Genomic DNA, 15,600 nt, shown 5'->3' on the forward strand with positions numbered 1-15,600 from the left:
ATCAATAACACAAATTAAATACCAGCAACCTACATCAGCTGCCAATGCTGAATAACACTGTTCATGATCCCTGCTCCTCGTCTGAACACAAGCCTTACAAAGTTAAGGTCAGGAGCTTTGTCAGTCTGCTGGGGAAAAGGTGCAGGGCTGTTTAAGGCTCCCTCATTCTCTTGGGCAAGAAGAGAAGGAACAGATGCAGATGATTCAGTTCAGACACCGACCTCTGCAGACTCCAGTAGGATTACATGAATCATGCCTACCGAGGCTGAGCTTTCCCTTTGTGCTCAGATTACTCACACCACCAACCCTAGGATTAGCATACAGCTAATTTCTTATGCATCAGAATTTGTGCTAATGACCTTTCTTGTAGGGAAGAAGCCTTTGCTACTTCTCAATATCAGACTAAGCAGCAGCAGAATTTTCCCCGAAGTGCACCTCAGTAAACCAGTAACCCAGTTAGATAAATTAGGAAGTTTGGCAGGAGCAAAATGACCCATGCTGTTGTTTATATCATGGTAGCCATCAAATTTCTTAATAAACCTGTAATCAGAATTAATTACTAGAAAATATCCCCTAAGAAAAATTGGAAAATATATTTGAAATCCTGAAACTGATCACAAGCTTTCACTTGCCTTTAATGAAAGGTTGATGAAAGATTTAGGTACAGCACTCACAAAATTCCCATAGTCATCTAGAATACAATAAGGAATAAAGATGGAAGCGTGATGTGCCTTATTATACAAAGGTATTTGGCCAAGCTATGCAATAGTTCTTGTACAAAGAAAGAAGCAGAGCAAATTTTATCACAATAGAACCAAGTCTGTTTGTATTTTATACATCACTAACTATCTCAATAGTCATATCAAACTTCTAAATTATACAAATCTTTTGGCTATGGAGTTTAGCTATGCCATCTTCAGGTAGTGGATATTGATCTGGTAACAGAGCTGGATAGAAAGTAGTGCTGGTGACCTAGCAGTTCTGAGCAGTGTTTGCACAATGAAATTGCTGCATACCCTATTATTTCGAAGGAAAACTTCTGCCTTTATCAGCAGACACCTGTCCTTCCAACCAGGACACCCTAATGCAGGATTTCTGGGCACCTCCACTTGTGCTGCCTTAGCTGTGCTGTTTTCCAAGGAAGCTGTAGAATTCCTCTATTATTTAGGAACACTTACTTTGTACTCTAGGACCACACTGTCCACATGTGTGGCAAACCTGTTTGTACAAGGCAGATACCTTCTACACGTTTTCCAGGATTTTGCAGAAGAAAGCTTAGAATCTTCCATATTTCATATGAATACGAAAAATTGAGAGCCCTGACAATTATTTTCCTGTCTTCTTTATATTTTGATTTTCTCATCTTCTGGCTCTAAATTATTGTTTTAATGGGTGCCAAGCCAAACCAACCCCAGGGCAGATGGTCTTACGTGCTTTGACAGTGTGGAGAGCTTTGCCCTCCATAAGGTGCCATCTGCCTGTTTATCTTTTGTCAGCTCAACTAATCCTGGTTCTCTGAGAGACAAAAGAGGACAACTTTGCACATCACTGGTTCTGCCTATGCCTCCAGACTGATCTACTCTTAGTAGAGAGTAAGAAATTTACCATATTTCATTTAATAGCAACAGAGGAACTTAAAGGTAGTAACTATCTTACCTTTTATTTATATGAAGATACAACCTACTAGCATAGACACAAGTAGGCAAATGACACATTAAAGCAGCTGTTTTCACCAATGATAAAAGTAAATGAATTGTGGAACAGAACTTAGTACACCTTTTAACTGTTAGGTAACTAACAGTTTATTTAAGCAGCTTGTTGTTTGCAGGCGGCATCCATCCAAGAGGTATTTCTGTGTCTTTGAGTGTGTTCATGGCTTTGGGCAAACAGTCCTTAGAGGCTTGTTACTCACATTTGGAAGCCATCTCCCTTACCTCTGGATCCAGCCTTCTGTCTGGAGACAGGAACCGATTATTTGATTATATGATTGAGAGGATTATCCTCTCCAAGTGGCTTGGAGGTTGCAAATAAAGGGTTTATCAGATTAGCATTAGCAGCACTGACATTGTGACTTTAAGCCGTTCCATGACGTATAGAGTCATGGAAGCTGGAATTAGTTTTTGAAGGGACAAAAGCACCAGTTCATACCAGGAATGCCCATATACCTGTATCCAGTGGATTAAATGCTCAGAAGGAATTCTTGCCCTTTCCTCTGTCACCTCCTATTTCCAAAGCAAGAGCTCTTGAGCTTGCATTAACCCAGAGAGAAAGTATATCCAAGTGACAGCAAGGTAGAGAGTCCTGGATGTGAACTGCAGTATTTTATTGCAGGACAAATAACTCTTAACTACAAATGAAGGCAGGTCACTTTTGATATGGATATGAAAGACATCCTAACAGCACTACCTTACATTACAATTAATCTTTCATCCCAAATCCCTGTCCTCCAAGTCCTCAAATCTCCCAAACAGCAAACACTTGAGCATGCCTCCAGGCCAGGACACCCCTAGACATTTCAAAGAGGGCTGGCCCAGTGCCTATCATATATACTCTTTGTGCTATTGAATGAAATAATACCATCCCAGCAATGGCAGAATTTGAAGACTCACAGCTACTTTATTGAATAAATATAGTAGAACTAGTACTAACTCATCAACCTGCTACCTGAAAGACCAGGCTACCATTTCGGGGCATGCTTTAGCTGGCATTTTTGAATTTAGAAGCAATTTATTGCCTTTCTCTGAAAATTCAGTTATTTGTAGAAAATTTGGTTCACTTAGCTTACTTAGTTTGGTTGTCTGTGGCAGAACCTTACCACAACTGGCATTGTTACCTTCACTTTTCATCTAGGAACTTGACAAATAGAAGTTCTCTGTCGGGGGAGAGTTTTGAATGGGAAGCTCAATGAGATCAGTAATCTCCTAGTGGAGTGTGGGAAGAAAGTTTTGAATACAGTTTTTTAAGTTACAAAATAAAATAATAGATAAGCAGGGTTAAAAATAAAAACAGAAATTAAATACATTAAAAAGCAATATAAAAATATACTAGTACTGTTGAATATTGCATATAATTTATAAAGTAATAAATATACATGTCTTGGAGTCCATGCTTTAAATATTTAAACTTTGAGGTACATGACATAAAGAGTTTGGAGAATACTCAGCTAGATTGTCTGAAGAGGGCTCCTTCCACCCAGCATTTCTATAATACACATTGTGTTTTGGTATTAATTTCATAAAACAATGTTTTATTAGTCCCATACTAATTTCCCATAGCTGTATATAATCAACAAGAATGGTTTTTACATTCCAGTTTCTACCTCAGACAATTTTTAGACATTAATAATATTTTGCATCAATCAGAAAAATCTTTCAAACTGGAACCAGTTTACCATAATTTCTTCCTGAGAATAACTAGAACTATGTGGCAAACATGTTTGCACCCTTAGCTAAATGTTATGTTGACATCAAACACATTAAACACATCTGGGCCTTAAAAGACATGCAAGTACATAAGATTTACTGCTGAAATGATAGAGTTAATGGAAGCTTTTTTATGATGACAAGTAATGTTACACACCCATTAGATAGCATCACTTTTAGAGAGATCTTTTCATCACATCCCAGATTTTGTGCAGGTGTGTCACAGTAAAGTGATTGTTTAATACCATAAATACACAACAGATAAAACTCTAATCAAATGAACAGCTCCATTCCACTGTGTAGCAGACTAGATTACATATTATAAACAAGCAGTGAAGAGAAATAAATCTTGTGATACTTCAGGTATTAATGAACAACCTTTTACTACAAAGCATTTTACAGAAGATCTTTAAAGTGGTCTTAACATTTAAGATCCTAACTAGTACAAAACTGTGCTGTTTGTAGTAGTTTGAAGTTAAATTCTGTATGAACTACTGCTTTCATTCAAGATACTCTTCGAAAGATGCCATAATATCTCTTTGCAGATTCACATCAATTATCCAAGCTGTCTGCAAGAAAGCAAATTAATGTCTTTTCAGAGCAGTCAGACAATAATGAATACTACGCAGGTCAAATAATTAATGATTTAAGAGAAAACCATAAAGCATCTTCTCAAAAAATGTATGTCTTCTCTGTTGTGACAAGTTTGAGTGTGCATGTTGTTGAAGCCCTCAGAAAAGAGCTGAAGGATGAAAGCTTCAGTTGAACTTATCTGAATCTAGTATGGTCTCACACTGGTACTTGCATTCCATTGTACAATATTATGACTTTTTAAAAAATGTTTAATCTAAAAGAGGTAGCAATAAAAAACATTAATTACTGTCACCAATAAAACCAGTTAGTTTAAAAAAGGCTCAGGCCTGGTATTTCACTCCAGAACAGAATGACTAGCACTTCTGTTGACATGTAACACATTAAGGAGGATGGACAGCTTGCAACACTCAAGGTTTGAAATTGTTTAGAGGGCAGGGACTCCTTCAGAATTTTATTTTACCATACAAGTATCTAAGCTTATGAGAGCACTAGGACCAAGCAGATAGCTTTTCATATGATGTCACTTGAAGACGTACTTTGAGTTTCCTATTGCATTTTCTGTACTAGCTCTTCAGGTAGTATAGTTCTGTTGTTTTCAATCATTCAGATCCTTTGGAATAAGGACCTGATGTAATATTTGTATATTCTCTAGTAAAGTTGAAAAAAAAATCATGTAGCAAGAGTCAGAAACTTACTGCTTCCTTCCTCCTGCGTTCTTGTTCCATTTTTCTAGCCAAGTTGCGGTCTTGATCGAGAGTACATTGTTGAGCTTCAGGCAGTGTACTCTTATGTATTTCTTTTTCGAGCTCACAGACTGTCGCTGCCACTGCATCCAATCCTGTGTTTTCATGGCCCCTTTAAAGACAGGAGAAGAAACCAGTATAGGATAAAAGTTCTTTCTTTTTTTTTCTCATAACAACATGATAGAATTCTGCAAATAATTTGAATCAGTGCCTAGCACTTAAAGTATGGTTCTCTTTCACATTGTTTTATAGTGATTTCCCTTCACAAGAGTTATGTGCACACAACTGTTGGGCTGTAGCAGGTTCATGTTTCCTGTCTCCCATTTCTAATCTGTATGCATGTGGAATTTATAGATATGGGATTTATAGATATGCTACACAAAATTTACATACACTTGCTTTGAAATTCTTTATTTTCTGTTACTTTTTTGGTCTATGATGTTTCTACCTTTTTCCTCTTCAATTAGTTATTTGAGGTAGATTTCACTAACTTCTCAATCAGGAGTATACTCTTAAGTCTGTCAAATGCTCTGATTATTAAAATTAAACAATTATTAAATCCAAACAATTGACTTATTCTAATACAACCAGCAATAGGGAAGTGCAGGAAAATTTAGGAACCAGCTCAGATTTATCTTTCACAGGGTGAAACAAGCAAGGAAAAAAAATGCTGGCTACTAGAGAGGGAAATATTGCAAATAGAATTTCCAGAAGATGACAAAAAAACTCTGGGATATTAGTGCAATGCAGTAATTAGTAGGCAGTCACTTATCCCACTCAGCATGACCACAGACCTCAGGGCAGTGCCTGAAACAGGAGCTGCAAACAACTAGGGAAGAATACTACAGCAGGGGCTTATTGAAGGTGCTTTTCTACGGCAATGCAAGGGATTCTGCTGTGTGAAGTGGTGCACACTGGAACCCCTGAACAGCTATGTTAACACCGTGCTCTCAAAGACTAGACTATCCTGTATGCCCTTAGAAGAGCACTAAGATAAGGACATTCCTGACTACAGGTATTAAAAAATAGGACAAATGTGAACTCTGGTCATGAGTGTTCCAGGGGACCAAAACCCCCTTACCTTAGCACCCGAACAAAAAACCAAACTCCCCTCCATTTAAAAAAGAAAGAAAAAATCCAGAAGCAAACTAACAGCAACAACAGAGAAAGAAATTCCTGAGAAGTTTCTCTGAATGTTGAAACAATACCGATTTGAAGAGAAAAAGCTGCTTTGTGCATTTTGGATGTGCAGTTTTGCTTAGCATGGTACAGTTCCTCATCTGACATATGGCAACTACCTAATCCAAAACCCTTGTTCCTGAATAAGCCCCCCAATACCATACAGGCAAAAACCAGAATAATACTTACACAGAAGTGCTTACAAACCTTTTGTTTTCTTGTGGAAGATTTTGCAGTTCCCTCTCAGCTTGCACAAGAGTCCTTTTTGACTCCTGCACTTGCCCACTCCTCTTTAATACTGCATCCCTGAACTGATTGAAGCTCTCAGCAGATGCTTTTATAGGAGCTGGCAGCTTCATCGTTTTACATAGGCTAACCCAGGAATCTACAGTCTTCAATTCTGTATCCTGAAGTTATTACAAAAACGAAACACAGAAGAGGAAAAAATACTCTGCAACTACTTTACCTGCTTAGTTCCTACACTAGCACAATGCTGTTTGACTAGGCCTATTAGAAATATATACACAAAATATCCTTCCTTTGGCAGAACAATAGTGCAAATGCAGCAATTTGAGCAGATTTTGATGTGCTTTCTCATAAACTTTGAGAGTATTTGGCAGAAGTAGATCAAGGAACACTAGTTCCTTGTTTAAATATTAAAACTAGATGAAACAAGCTATATTTAAATATGGCAACATGGGCATACGATATATATATGTGTGTGCATGTATCTTATATGCTTTACCTACTGCAACGAAGAGACTCCACAGATTGTTTGGTTTTAGCACTAAGAAGGAGATAAATCTGTCCAGATTATAACAATGACAAAGGTCTGTTGTACACTACATACTCCAACCATAAAAGAGCAGATTTTTAGAGAAGATCCTAAGTGAGGGAGTTTTTCAACCTAGTAAATAAATTCACCCTCTTTTCAAAAAGAACTTGAGCACCACTTACCTTTCTTGGAAGAAGTTCAGACATTGGCTCTAGTATATTTTTATCATTACATTTATCACCAGGTGTACAATGACCTGATGGAAGAATAAAAAAGACTTTTTGATCATGTTGATTTTATAGAATATTCTTTCTCAAATTTAAATTATAAAACTTTAGTCATTCAAGGACTTGACTTAAATGCTTACAGTGCAGTTATTACTTGGTTCAGAAAGACAGAAATTCAAATATTTTCTAAACTCAAGTTGAACTGGACCACTTCTCTCCACTTTTGGGTAGGAAAAAGTATTGTAAGCTCAACTATAGATGAGAAATTAACTCCAGCTTAATTCTAGGAGAGGTCCCAGCAGAATGCTCAAAAGGTTTGGGCAGGAAACCTCAACACAGCACTTTGTCATTTACTTATTCCCCTTCCCACCCAGCCCTCTTTCCTTTTGATTCCAGCATTAAGAGTACTTGACTGATCATGCAAACTCATTTCACCTAAAACTGTCACACCTGTTTACTTTTTTTAAAAAGCAGATAGGTCAGCCATCAAGGGCTAGTCCTCACATTTCCAGTAGCCTACAGATATACTCCATGTTTTTACTTCTTTATTATTTGAGGGGAAAGAAAACCCCAAACACTATTTTCAAACCAGAGATAAACATTTTATCTCATTCAGCAACAATCATCTATTGTAGTTTGAAATGTTTCAGTAGTCAAGTAAATGCTTAATAAAAAGCTTCAGGTAATATGTTTTTTTGGTTTTTTTTTTTTTTTTTTTTAAATTATTATTATGCAAATGATTAGTGTTTGAATCCACTGCATTCAAAGTACCAAACCCTCAACCAGTTTGTCATTAAAGGGGTTTTCAGAAAGACCTCACAGCCTCAAAACTTTGCAAGTGAAAATCCTTGTGGCCATGTACCACTTCGAGCTGCTGCAAGTCCAAACAAAAGGGGCAGTAGATGTAGGGCTTGGTTTGTTAAGACCCTAAAATGAATAGAAATTAATGGAGAATTAAATCTCCTTGTTTAGAATTGCTTTAATACACTACAACTACTTAGCATTATACTTTGCCAAAAAGAAGAGTTCACCAGTGTACAGGCTCTGCCTTTTAATTTCAAGTTTTTGGAAGCTTCTTCACTCCATTATAGAGGTGTTCTAGAGGGCAAAGAGTAAAGGAGAAACCAAAACAATTGGGTCTGGACACACAGAGCATGGATGTTCAGTCAATTCTTTAGTTTGAAATATGTATGAAGTATAAAATGCAGCTTTCACAGGGCCAATGTTCCTGTAATCATTGCAAGTTTATTGCATAGTGAAAGTCTCTAACATTGATTTGCTGCCAGATCCTTGTCAGTGAGACCCGAAGATGATAACTGAAAATACACACAAAGTGCCTTGGGAAAAGAGTTCCATGAAGCTTCAGCAGAAGACATTTCAAAGGCCAGTGAAGTCCAACAGGTTGAAGCATCAATTCTCAGACTTCATGGAAGACTGGGTTACTTATTCCTAGTAATACATTCAGAAAGCTAAATTTTTAAATCAAAAAGTAATTTTCTTTGTGTATTCTAACAGAGAACAAAAGCTAAACATCAATTTAATTTCACCTTTTTTTTTGTTTTTAAGCAGCAAATAAAGAAAGAGCAAGGGAAAATGGCACACTCACCATTATCCTGCAAACTGATTAATATACAAGTGTTCAGCATGATATTTCTTTAAACCAGTTTCATACACATTTTTAACTTTGCACCCCTGGTAACAGTTAGTTTTTATTATGACATTACATACTTTGTTCTTGACTTATTGATACTAAATCATCAGTTCTCATGCTGGTCTTGTTTTGAAGTTTATTTAATTTGTCTAGATGTCTTGTTTGCTCAGCTTGTTTACTCCAGTCAGCACTGTCAACTTGGAAAATGTTGTTGGACACCTAGAAGAGAAGCTAAACTTCAAAATATGTTCATATGACTTGTGTTTGGCATATGAGGATTCTTATTACACAGCATCAGGATTAAAGGTTTAGAAGCTTAGAGCAGCAAATTCTTGCAGCTCTAGCTTCTGTAAACACCAGGGAATAAATAGATTTCATTCATATTAACCAAAGCAAGTTCATACATCAAGGCTTCCAATTTAGAGAATGCACAACTCAGCAATCCCAAGTGATGGAGTGGGTAGAGCATGAGAAACTGATATGAGATCTTTAACCCTTAACATTGTACAGCAGAATAAAGTTGTCATAAAGGCAGTTGCTGCACTCTAGCTTATGGATAAAGTGTAAACTGAGTGTAAAGTGTAACTGATCTTCCGTGCAGTGGTATCTTCTTCTCTGTGCAAGAGTAGACTGTGTAATAATCCCTTGAACTAAGGACACTGCTGCACAAACCTGAGTCATAATTTGCATTACCTGCTACCTTGGACAGTGGACACCAATAAGAAAAGGTGAGCTGCTTTTCATCCTTACTAGCACACATTCTTGTGCTCATAGATTCAAGAGGCAGTTTCTATCCATTGCCAAAAAGAAAGCTATTACAGCCTGATTAAAGCAACGAAATTTTCAACCATGTTCACAAAGATCATTAATCATCATAGGATAGAAGTGATTGTGCTGCAGTAACATCAATAACTTCCTTTTCTCCACAGTGGCCCTTCTAACCAGGATACTCTCCAAGAACATATTAAGACAAAACTCAACAGTGATTCAGTATTTTACAACCTCATCTAGACCCTGAAAGCCCCAGTTTCCATAGCTCTAGGAAAAGGTATGAAAAGCAACCCACTTTCCCAGTATAGCCTCTAGACCTTCAGTATTGCAGAGTTTGTGAAACTCTTATTTCTACAAAACCAAAACACGTATTATAATCTGCCTCTTTTGTAAAGCTTTGGTTTACAGGATGGACTTTTAACCTGTAAGTGTGGAAGGGTTACTTACTAAGTTCAAGCTATAGTCATGAAAAGAAATAAAATAAGCTTTATAATACACTATAAACATGATCAGCCAAACTTTCCTTTTGTGTTGCTGCCAATAGGCAACGAAGTAATACCCTGCCAAAGGATAAGAGTCACTTTATTATTAGGGTTTTAGAAAACTTTTGTTGTAGACCTTAAATGGCTTTCACCACATCAAATTCAAGCCTGAAGCATTACTTTACATCTTATTTAAAATGTAAGAACATTCTTTACAGATCCTGTTTGAAATTAATTAATTGGAGAGAAGCATGTATTCACCTCTGGAAGAACATTTTTGGAGTGGGTGACAGAAGACTGATTTATCTTTGGAGTTCTCAGATGAGTTTGCTGGTCTGGAGCATCATGCAGAACAGGTACAGCTGAGATTTTACCTGAGAAAGAAGTAGGATATGATTTTTCCCCTATCATGCAAAATGCAGTCCTACATCTCAAAATTAGGTCACTGTTTAGATCTGTGGAGTAACTCAGTATGGAGATATGCATCCTAGCCACATGATTTATGAGACTTATTTTTAATTAGTTTTTAATTGATTTCTCAGCTACCAGTTCATGCTGTTTTCTACTAAAATCTCAGAGGTCCCTGACATTATTAGACTTTTTGAAATAAGGGAGGGAAAAAAATAGCTCCTTGGATCAAGTTCCTGTATCTGATGTGCCTAGACAACAACAATAAGCTCAGAGGACCTGTGGCACCAAGTCTTACATTCAGCTAATAGGCATTTCAGAAATGAATTTGGGTACTGGGCATGGTTTTAAGCATCTAATCCTTGCCTTAAGGTGTTCAAAACTTCCTGTAACTCCAGGTTAATTAAGGTACTCTTTTCTGTCTCATTGGAAGGAAGCACGGACACCTCCTGTTTTTCATACTACTCTGGCTCACCACAAGTGTCCCAGTAATCTGAAACCCCTAGCCAATCCTCAGCGCTGCCATGCTTTAATTTACATCATGCTCCTTGGTAATCCATACCCTGCAAGAACTTTTTCAGTTATCCACTTGCTAACCTCCAAAATCCCAAGATAAGCTTGCTGGGCGATGCAAGCATCCTGACAACCTTTCTTTCCTCAGCAGTCAAATATACCCATAAAGGTATTACCTGAGAGGGTCTGAGCATTTTGTTCTGATGGATTAAGTGAACTACACTGAAGCCTTTGCAGTACATTAGGAGGTTGCTGCTGCAGTTCAGATGATCCATGATTTTGTGAGCTGCTAGTAAAAGAGGAGGGCTGTACTTGCAGACCAGCAGTGCAGGATGTCCTCTGTAAACAAAGTGGTATTCTCTATAAAAAGACTGCAGAGGTTAATAGACCCAAATCTTTTTAATAACTGTTTGATCCTCTTTTCCCACCTCTACCCCTTCCCACTGTTTATCAGCTTCAGTACCCCTTGTATTGTGATACTGGTCCATCATTTTCTATGTGTTTCGATGACAAAAAGCCATGAGGTAAAAGTGCACTCACTGCCTTGGTCTGACAGGTACAGAAAACCCCTGACAACAAGATGTAATGTGAGGATTTCAAATATGTTTGTTGCTACTCAGAATGTCAGTAATGGGCTGTTACAACTGACCAAGCTGAAGCTCATTTCCTGGATCCTGTTTTCTCAAGTTTATTGCTGTCATTCTGTCACTGCAGAGGCTGCAGCTCTCAAGTAAAAAAAGGGTGTTGCATAATTCCTTCCCTGAATCTTTGCTTATGAAGATACAGAAGGAGCAGCTGAATAATAAATTTGCAGCCTAGTTTCCTGTACTTTAAGGGAAAGTCAGTCTATTGCAAGAAAAATGAAGGTTTGGCTGTGATTTTGCTTTGAAATTCGAGGTCTCTGTCTCTGGTAGCTTCAAGGGAAATTGTTGAAGGCAGCTAACCTTGACACCCACTGTATAATATAGGAATAGAGCAATTCAATTTAAGAGGCATTATGAATTATTTCTAGGTAAAACTGCTGCTGGTTCTAATAATACCATAACAATGAGCAACATTGAAGTATCCTGAAAATAAGGGGTATATTGTAAAATTTATTTATTCTCAGGTGTAGAAGGGAGGTTATTAATAGATTAAAAAACATTACACTATTTTTTAGGTGAATTCTATGCTCAGAGACCAATTTGGAGAGTATTTGCCTTCTTTGGGGGTGGGTGGGGTATGTGTGGAGCAGTCTGTCCTTCTTAATCAAACACATAACCACCACAATGATTGTAAAAAGGTAAAAGCCTCAGAAGTTCTCCCAGTATATCTATTCCTATACAGATGCATAACAAACAGCTCATGGGACATCTTCATATCAATCAGTCCTACAGAACAAATAGCATTTCTCCAGATCAAGTTGCTTAATTTCTATTACCATTGTATGTTAAAAAATAACCTTAACAAAGTTATTTGTGTAATAACTTTGTTATTTGTTTAGGGCAAAATTATTTCATCCATTCCAGCCAGGTTTACCTTAAACTTTTCCATAGAAGCTGGACAGTTCTGCCTGGCTCCAGTCTGTTTTGAACAAGTTTCTGTAACTGTAAATACAGAAGTGAGGGGGATGGAAAGAACCAAATCAGTCATTCACATATGTTTCATTATTCACACATAGAAGGTGAGAGTTGCAGTTGTACCTAGAGTCAAACCTCACAGTGAATACTTTGGCTTGAGCTTTATCGTTTAGAGAACTTCTCCCAGATATAAAAAGAGACCACAAAGATTCCTGCAGAATCAAGGTCTTCATTGCCATTGATTCACTGTTTGCTTCCCCCCCACACTGCAGAGGGTTGAGCATTCCCCTCACCTTATACCTCATATGGAGATCTACACTGTAGACCTGCAGTTTGGCAGATCTATTCTGTCCTAGAAAACTAAAGAGTTCTGTGTACAGAGAAACATCATTCAGTCTTCTGATGCTGTAATATCTTTTAAACAAGCTTGAAATAGTTTAAAGCAGCAGGGTGGATTTTGGCTCTACAGTTAATGCTGTAGGCACTTCTATTGCTCAGGTCACCCTTCATTCTGCAGACCAGAAGATGAAATAAAGTGAATTGCACTTTCAAAAAGTGATCAAAGCTACAAGCCCAATTGTCAAGAGTTCAGATTAGATACAAAGACTTTTTGCTAGCTTATTTTGGTCCCTGTAGATTTTCACTGGTAAGCTGGATGGATGTAGTGGGGTTTGGCTGTTTTATGTTACCTGGAATCTCAGTATTAAGGCATTAATTTCATTTGTTAGCATTGAAATTGAGCCTTCAAAATGGAATGAACCAAATCAAAAATAACTGCAATTCTTAGTAAGCATGTGGAACAGTAGATGCTAAGAGAAAAGATATTTTGCCTACACAAACACAAAAATAAGCTTTCTAACCTGATTCAGAGTCACTGCTATCTGAGGAGCTAGAATCACTGCTAGTGCTGCTGCCAGAATCTGAGGAGCTGCTGCTGCTGTCACTCAGTCTGCTTGGCCCAGTACTTGACTCAGCAATGTTTTCAACTGCAGGAGAAAAAGGAAGAATTCAGACCACCTGCAATGGAGCATTTTTCATATACAAGACTATGATCAACCTTGTTAGGTCTATTTTCCCATGTAAGAGTTCATTTTATTTCACTTCCTTATCTACTGCCCATTTAGCAGTGGACTTGGAAACAAAGGCCTCCCTCTAAGGAGGAGAGGAGTGGGATATACTAGCAGCAAGCTAGTTGAATTAATGAAATATCCAAGGAGAAACTGTAATCATGCAACTTACAATTCTGAAGTAGATTAAAACTGTACAGACTTAAGACAATTCAAGCAATATCCCCCCCATAAGCTTTCCTGTGGTTAAGAGCCTGTTTCTGTGCATGTTGCTACTGGCAGACTTTCCTGCATAGCTCTTTATCTACAGACAGTTTTTCTTCCCCTAGCCATGTGCACTCTCAAATTGCCATCTTCTGCCACCTCCCCACCATCTGACTATTTTGCATCTGCAAAATTGATTTAACTCAGCTTGTAATGATGTTGCAGTCAAACTGTTTTCAAAGTTTTTGCTCTGTGGAAGCTTTGAAAATGAGAAGTTACATGGATACCTGTTTCCCTGGATACAAGTCCAGACTTAGTTCTTGTAAACAAGCCAGATACCAGTTGTAAAGATTTTGTAACCAGCTTCTTCCCTCTCCTCACAACATATAGTTCATAATTGATTTCAGCTGCTTCTTTAAGATTTTCTTTGTAGGATATTTTCAAGCCATTATGTGTACCAGACAGGAAGATTTGACTGAGCTAATGCTGCATACAAATGTCCCTATGTCTTCCAGAGCTGCTTCTATCATTTCAGCTGATTTTACATAGGAGCTAAATAGATATTCAATAGAGGGCACTCACTGTTTTAATGAGGAACAGCTTGACTTATAATAGCAGCATCAGCTGCATTGATCCATTTTCAGCCCCTGATGAGAACCATCAGTAAGTATATAGCTCAAGTATGCACTGAATTTCTGGCTTTGATCTTGAAATGCATTATTGCCTAAAAAACTGTATTATTCTCCTAGGACACTTCCTTAAGTCTAAGATAAGACAGCACACCTGTCACTGATACACAGGTTTTGTTAGCATGACAGCATTAGTGACACTGCCACATAACAAGTATTACTGGAATTGGTTATTCTTGCATCTCTAAACCACAGAAAATGAATTGCAAACAAATAGACTGTGTGACCCTCCACACTCCCCATCATGTTTTCATATATAGTATAAGGGAATTGTTAAGTGTCTCAATCTCTGAAACTGCTACCATCTTTACCTGTAATAAAGTATTAAGTGCAGCAATAAGAAAGTTGCTTTAGATAGGACAAGTAACTGACCAAATTTGCTGCTGACTCCAGCTCATTCAGCATAAAAATAATCTTGAGACTAGCAGTGGGAAGCTTAAAATCCAACTATTCTGAAGAGAAAGTCCCAAACAGATACCTAACAGGACTAAACCCCAAGGGAAGAATTCCACTTTCAGCTATTTCCATTGCAAATGAGTAAAAGTAAGAGCCACATTACTCTTGGAGCTCTCCTTCTTCGGGTTTAGTTGACCATTGACATCCAGTAGTCTCTTCTCTAGCTCTTGTTTCCTTTCAAAATTAAGTTCTTCTTTTGACTTAGTTGGCTTTTTAGCTGCATGTGAAACAGAAGTTAACATGAAAGTAAACCAGAAAGCAAATCTAATGGGCTTTTAAAAACATCATTCACACTACATACCCTGGTTTCTTTGTTTCTTCCTCAAACAGGTTGCAACATATTTCTCTAGTTCTCTGAGTGTTGAAGCATTTAAAGTTTCAAAGTCTATCTCTATCTCATCAGGGTTAGAGTTCCTCAGTGCAGGTTCTCTTGACTGTATTATATGGACTACTTTCCCAAGCTTATCTCCAGGGAGTTTATTTATGTCCAAACTCAACTGTCGTTTTTCATCATAATTCATAGGTTTGGCACCATCTTCATCTTCTGACCTATGTGCCAACAAGACCTGCTGCATGGTTTTCTTTGATTGACTGCAGGAAGAAAGTACACTGCAGTAACAGCAGTTTAAAATAATTTGACACCCACACAAAGTCCCCACACTTACATGTTTAAGGACAGCTTTTTCTTAGATTTCTTCATGTGTTTCAGATTTTTCTTCTTTTGAATCAAGCTTTTTATTTCAGCTTTTTCCTTGTTTTTTATTTTCTCACTTTTAGCCTTTCCTTTTTTCTTTTCTGGTCTAGATAAGCATGCTTTGGTCAAAACCCACAACTGCTGGTGAAGAGCTTTAAGCTATCAA

At 37.6% G+C, this 15,600-nt stretch overlaps 1 protein-coding gene across 3 annotated transcripts in view; it reads right to left on the reverse strand.

Annotated features, from left to right (window-relative positions):
• Positions 1-3,782: 3,782 nt before the first annotated feature.
• Positions 3,783-15,600, reverse strand: part of BRDT (bromodomain testis associated) — a 47,226-nt gene continuing 35,408 nt past the window's right edge. For 2 of the 3 annotated variants that reach the window (XM_056497936.1, XM_056497937.1), the window contains 12 exons: positions 15,406-15,593; positions 15,042-15,331; positions 14,844-14,957; positions 13,185-13,310; positions 12,284-12,351; positions 10,942-11,104; positions 10,106-10,218; positions 8,669-8,810; positions 6,896-6,969; positions 6,146-6,345; positions 4,712-4,871; positions 3,791-3,991 (listed from right to left, as the gene is read on the reverse strand). In XM_056497936.1, coding sequence (XP_056353911.1) covers positions 3,923-3,991; positions 4,712-4,871; positions 6,146-6,345; positions 6,896-6,969; positions 8,669-8,810; positions 10,106-10,218; positions 10,942-11,104; positions 12,284-12,351; positions 13,185-13,310; positions 14,844-14,957; positions 15,042-15,331; positions 15,406-15,593 — 1,707 coding nt within the window. In that variant the 3' untranslated portion in view covers positions 3,791-3,922. Of the gene's footprint in view, positions 3,992-4,711; positions 4,872-6,145; positions 6,346-6,895; positions 6,970-8,668; positions 8,811-10,105; positions 10,219-10,941; positions 11,105-12,283; positions 12,352-13,184; positions 13,311-14,843; positions 14,958-15,041; positions 15,332-15,405; positions 15,594-15,600 lie in introns of all 3 variants that reach the window. The other variant, XM_056497935.1, reaches the window with a different exon arrangement.

This window comes from Oenanthe melanoleuca, chromosome 8 (assembly GCF_029582105.1).
Source record: "Oenanthe melanoleuca isolate GR-GAL-2019-014 chromosome 8, OMel1.0, whole genome shotgun sequence".
In the NCBI taxonomy this organism is placed as follows: domain Eukaryota; kingdom Metazoa; phylum Chordata; class Aves; order Passeriformes; family Muscicapidae; genus Oenanthe; species Oenanthe melanoleuca.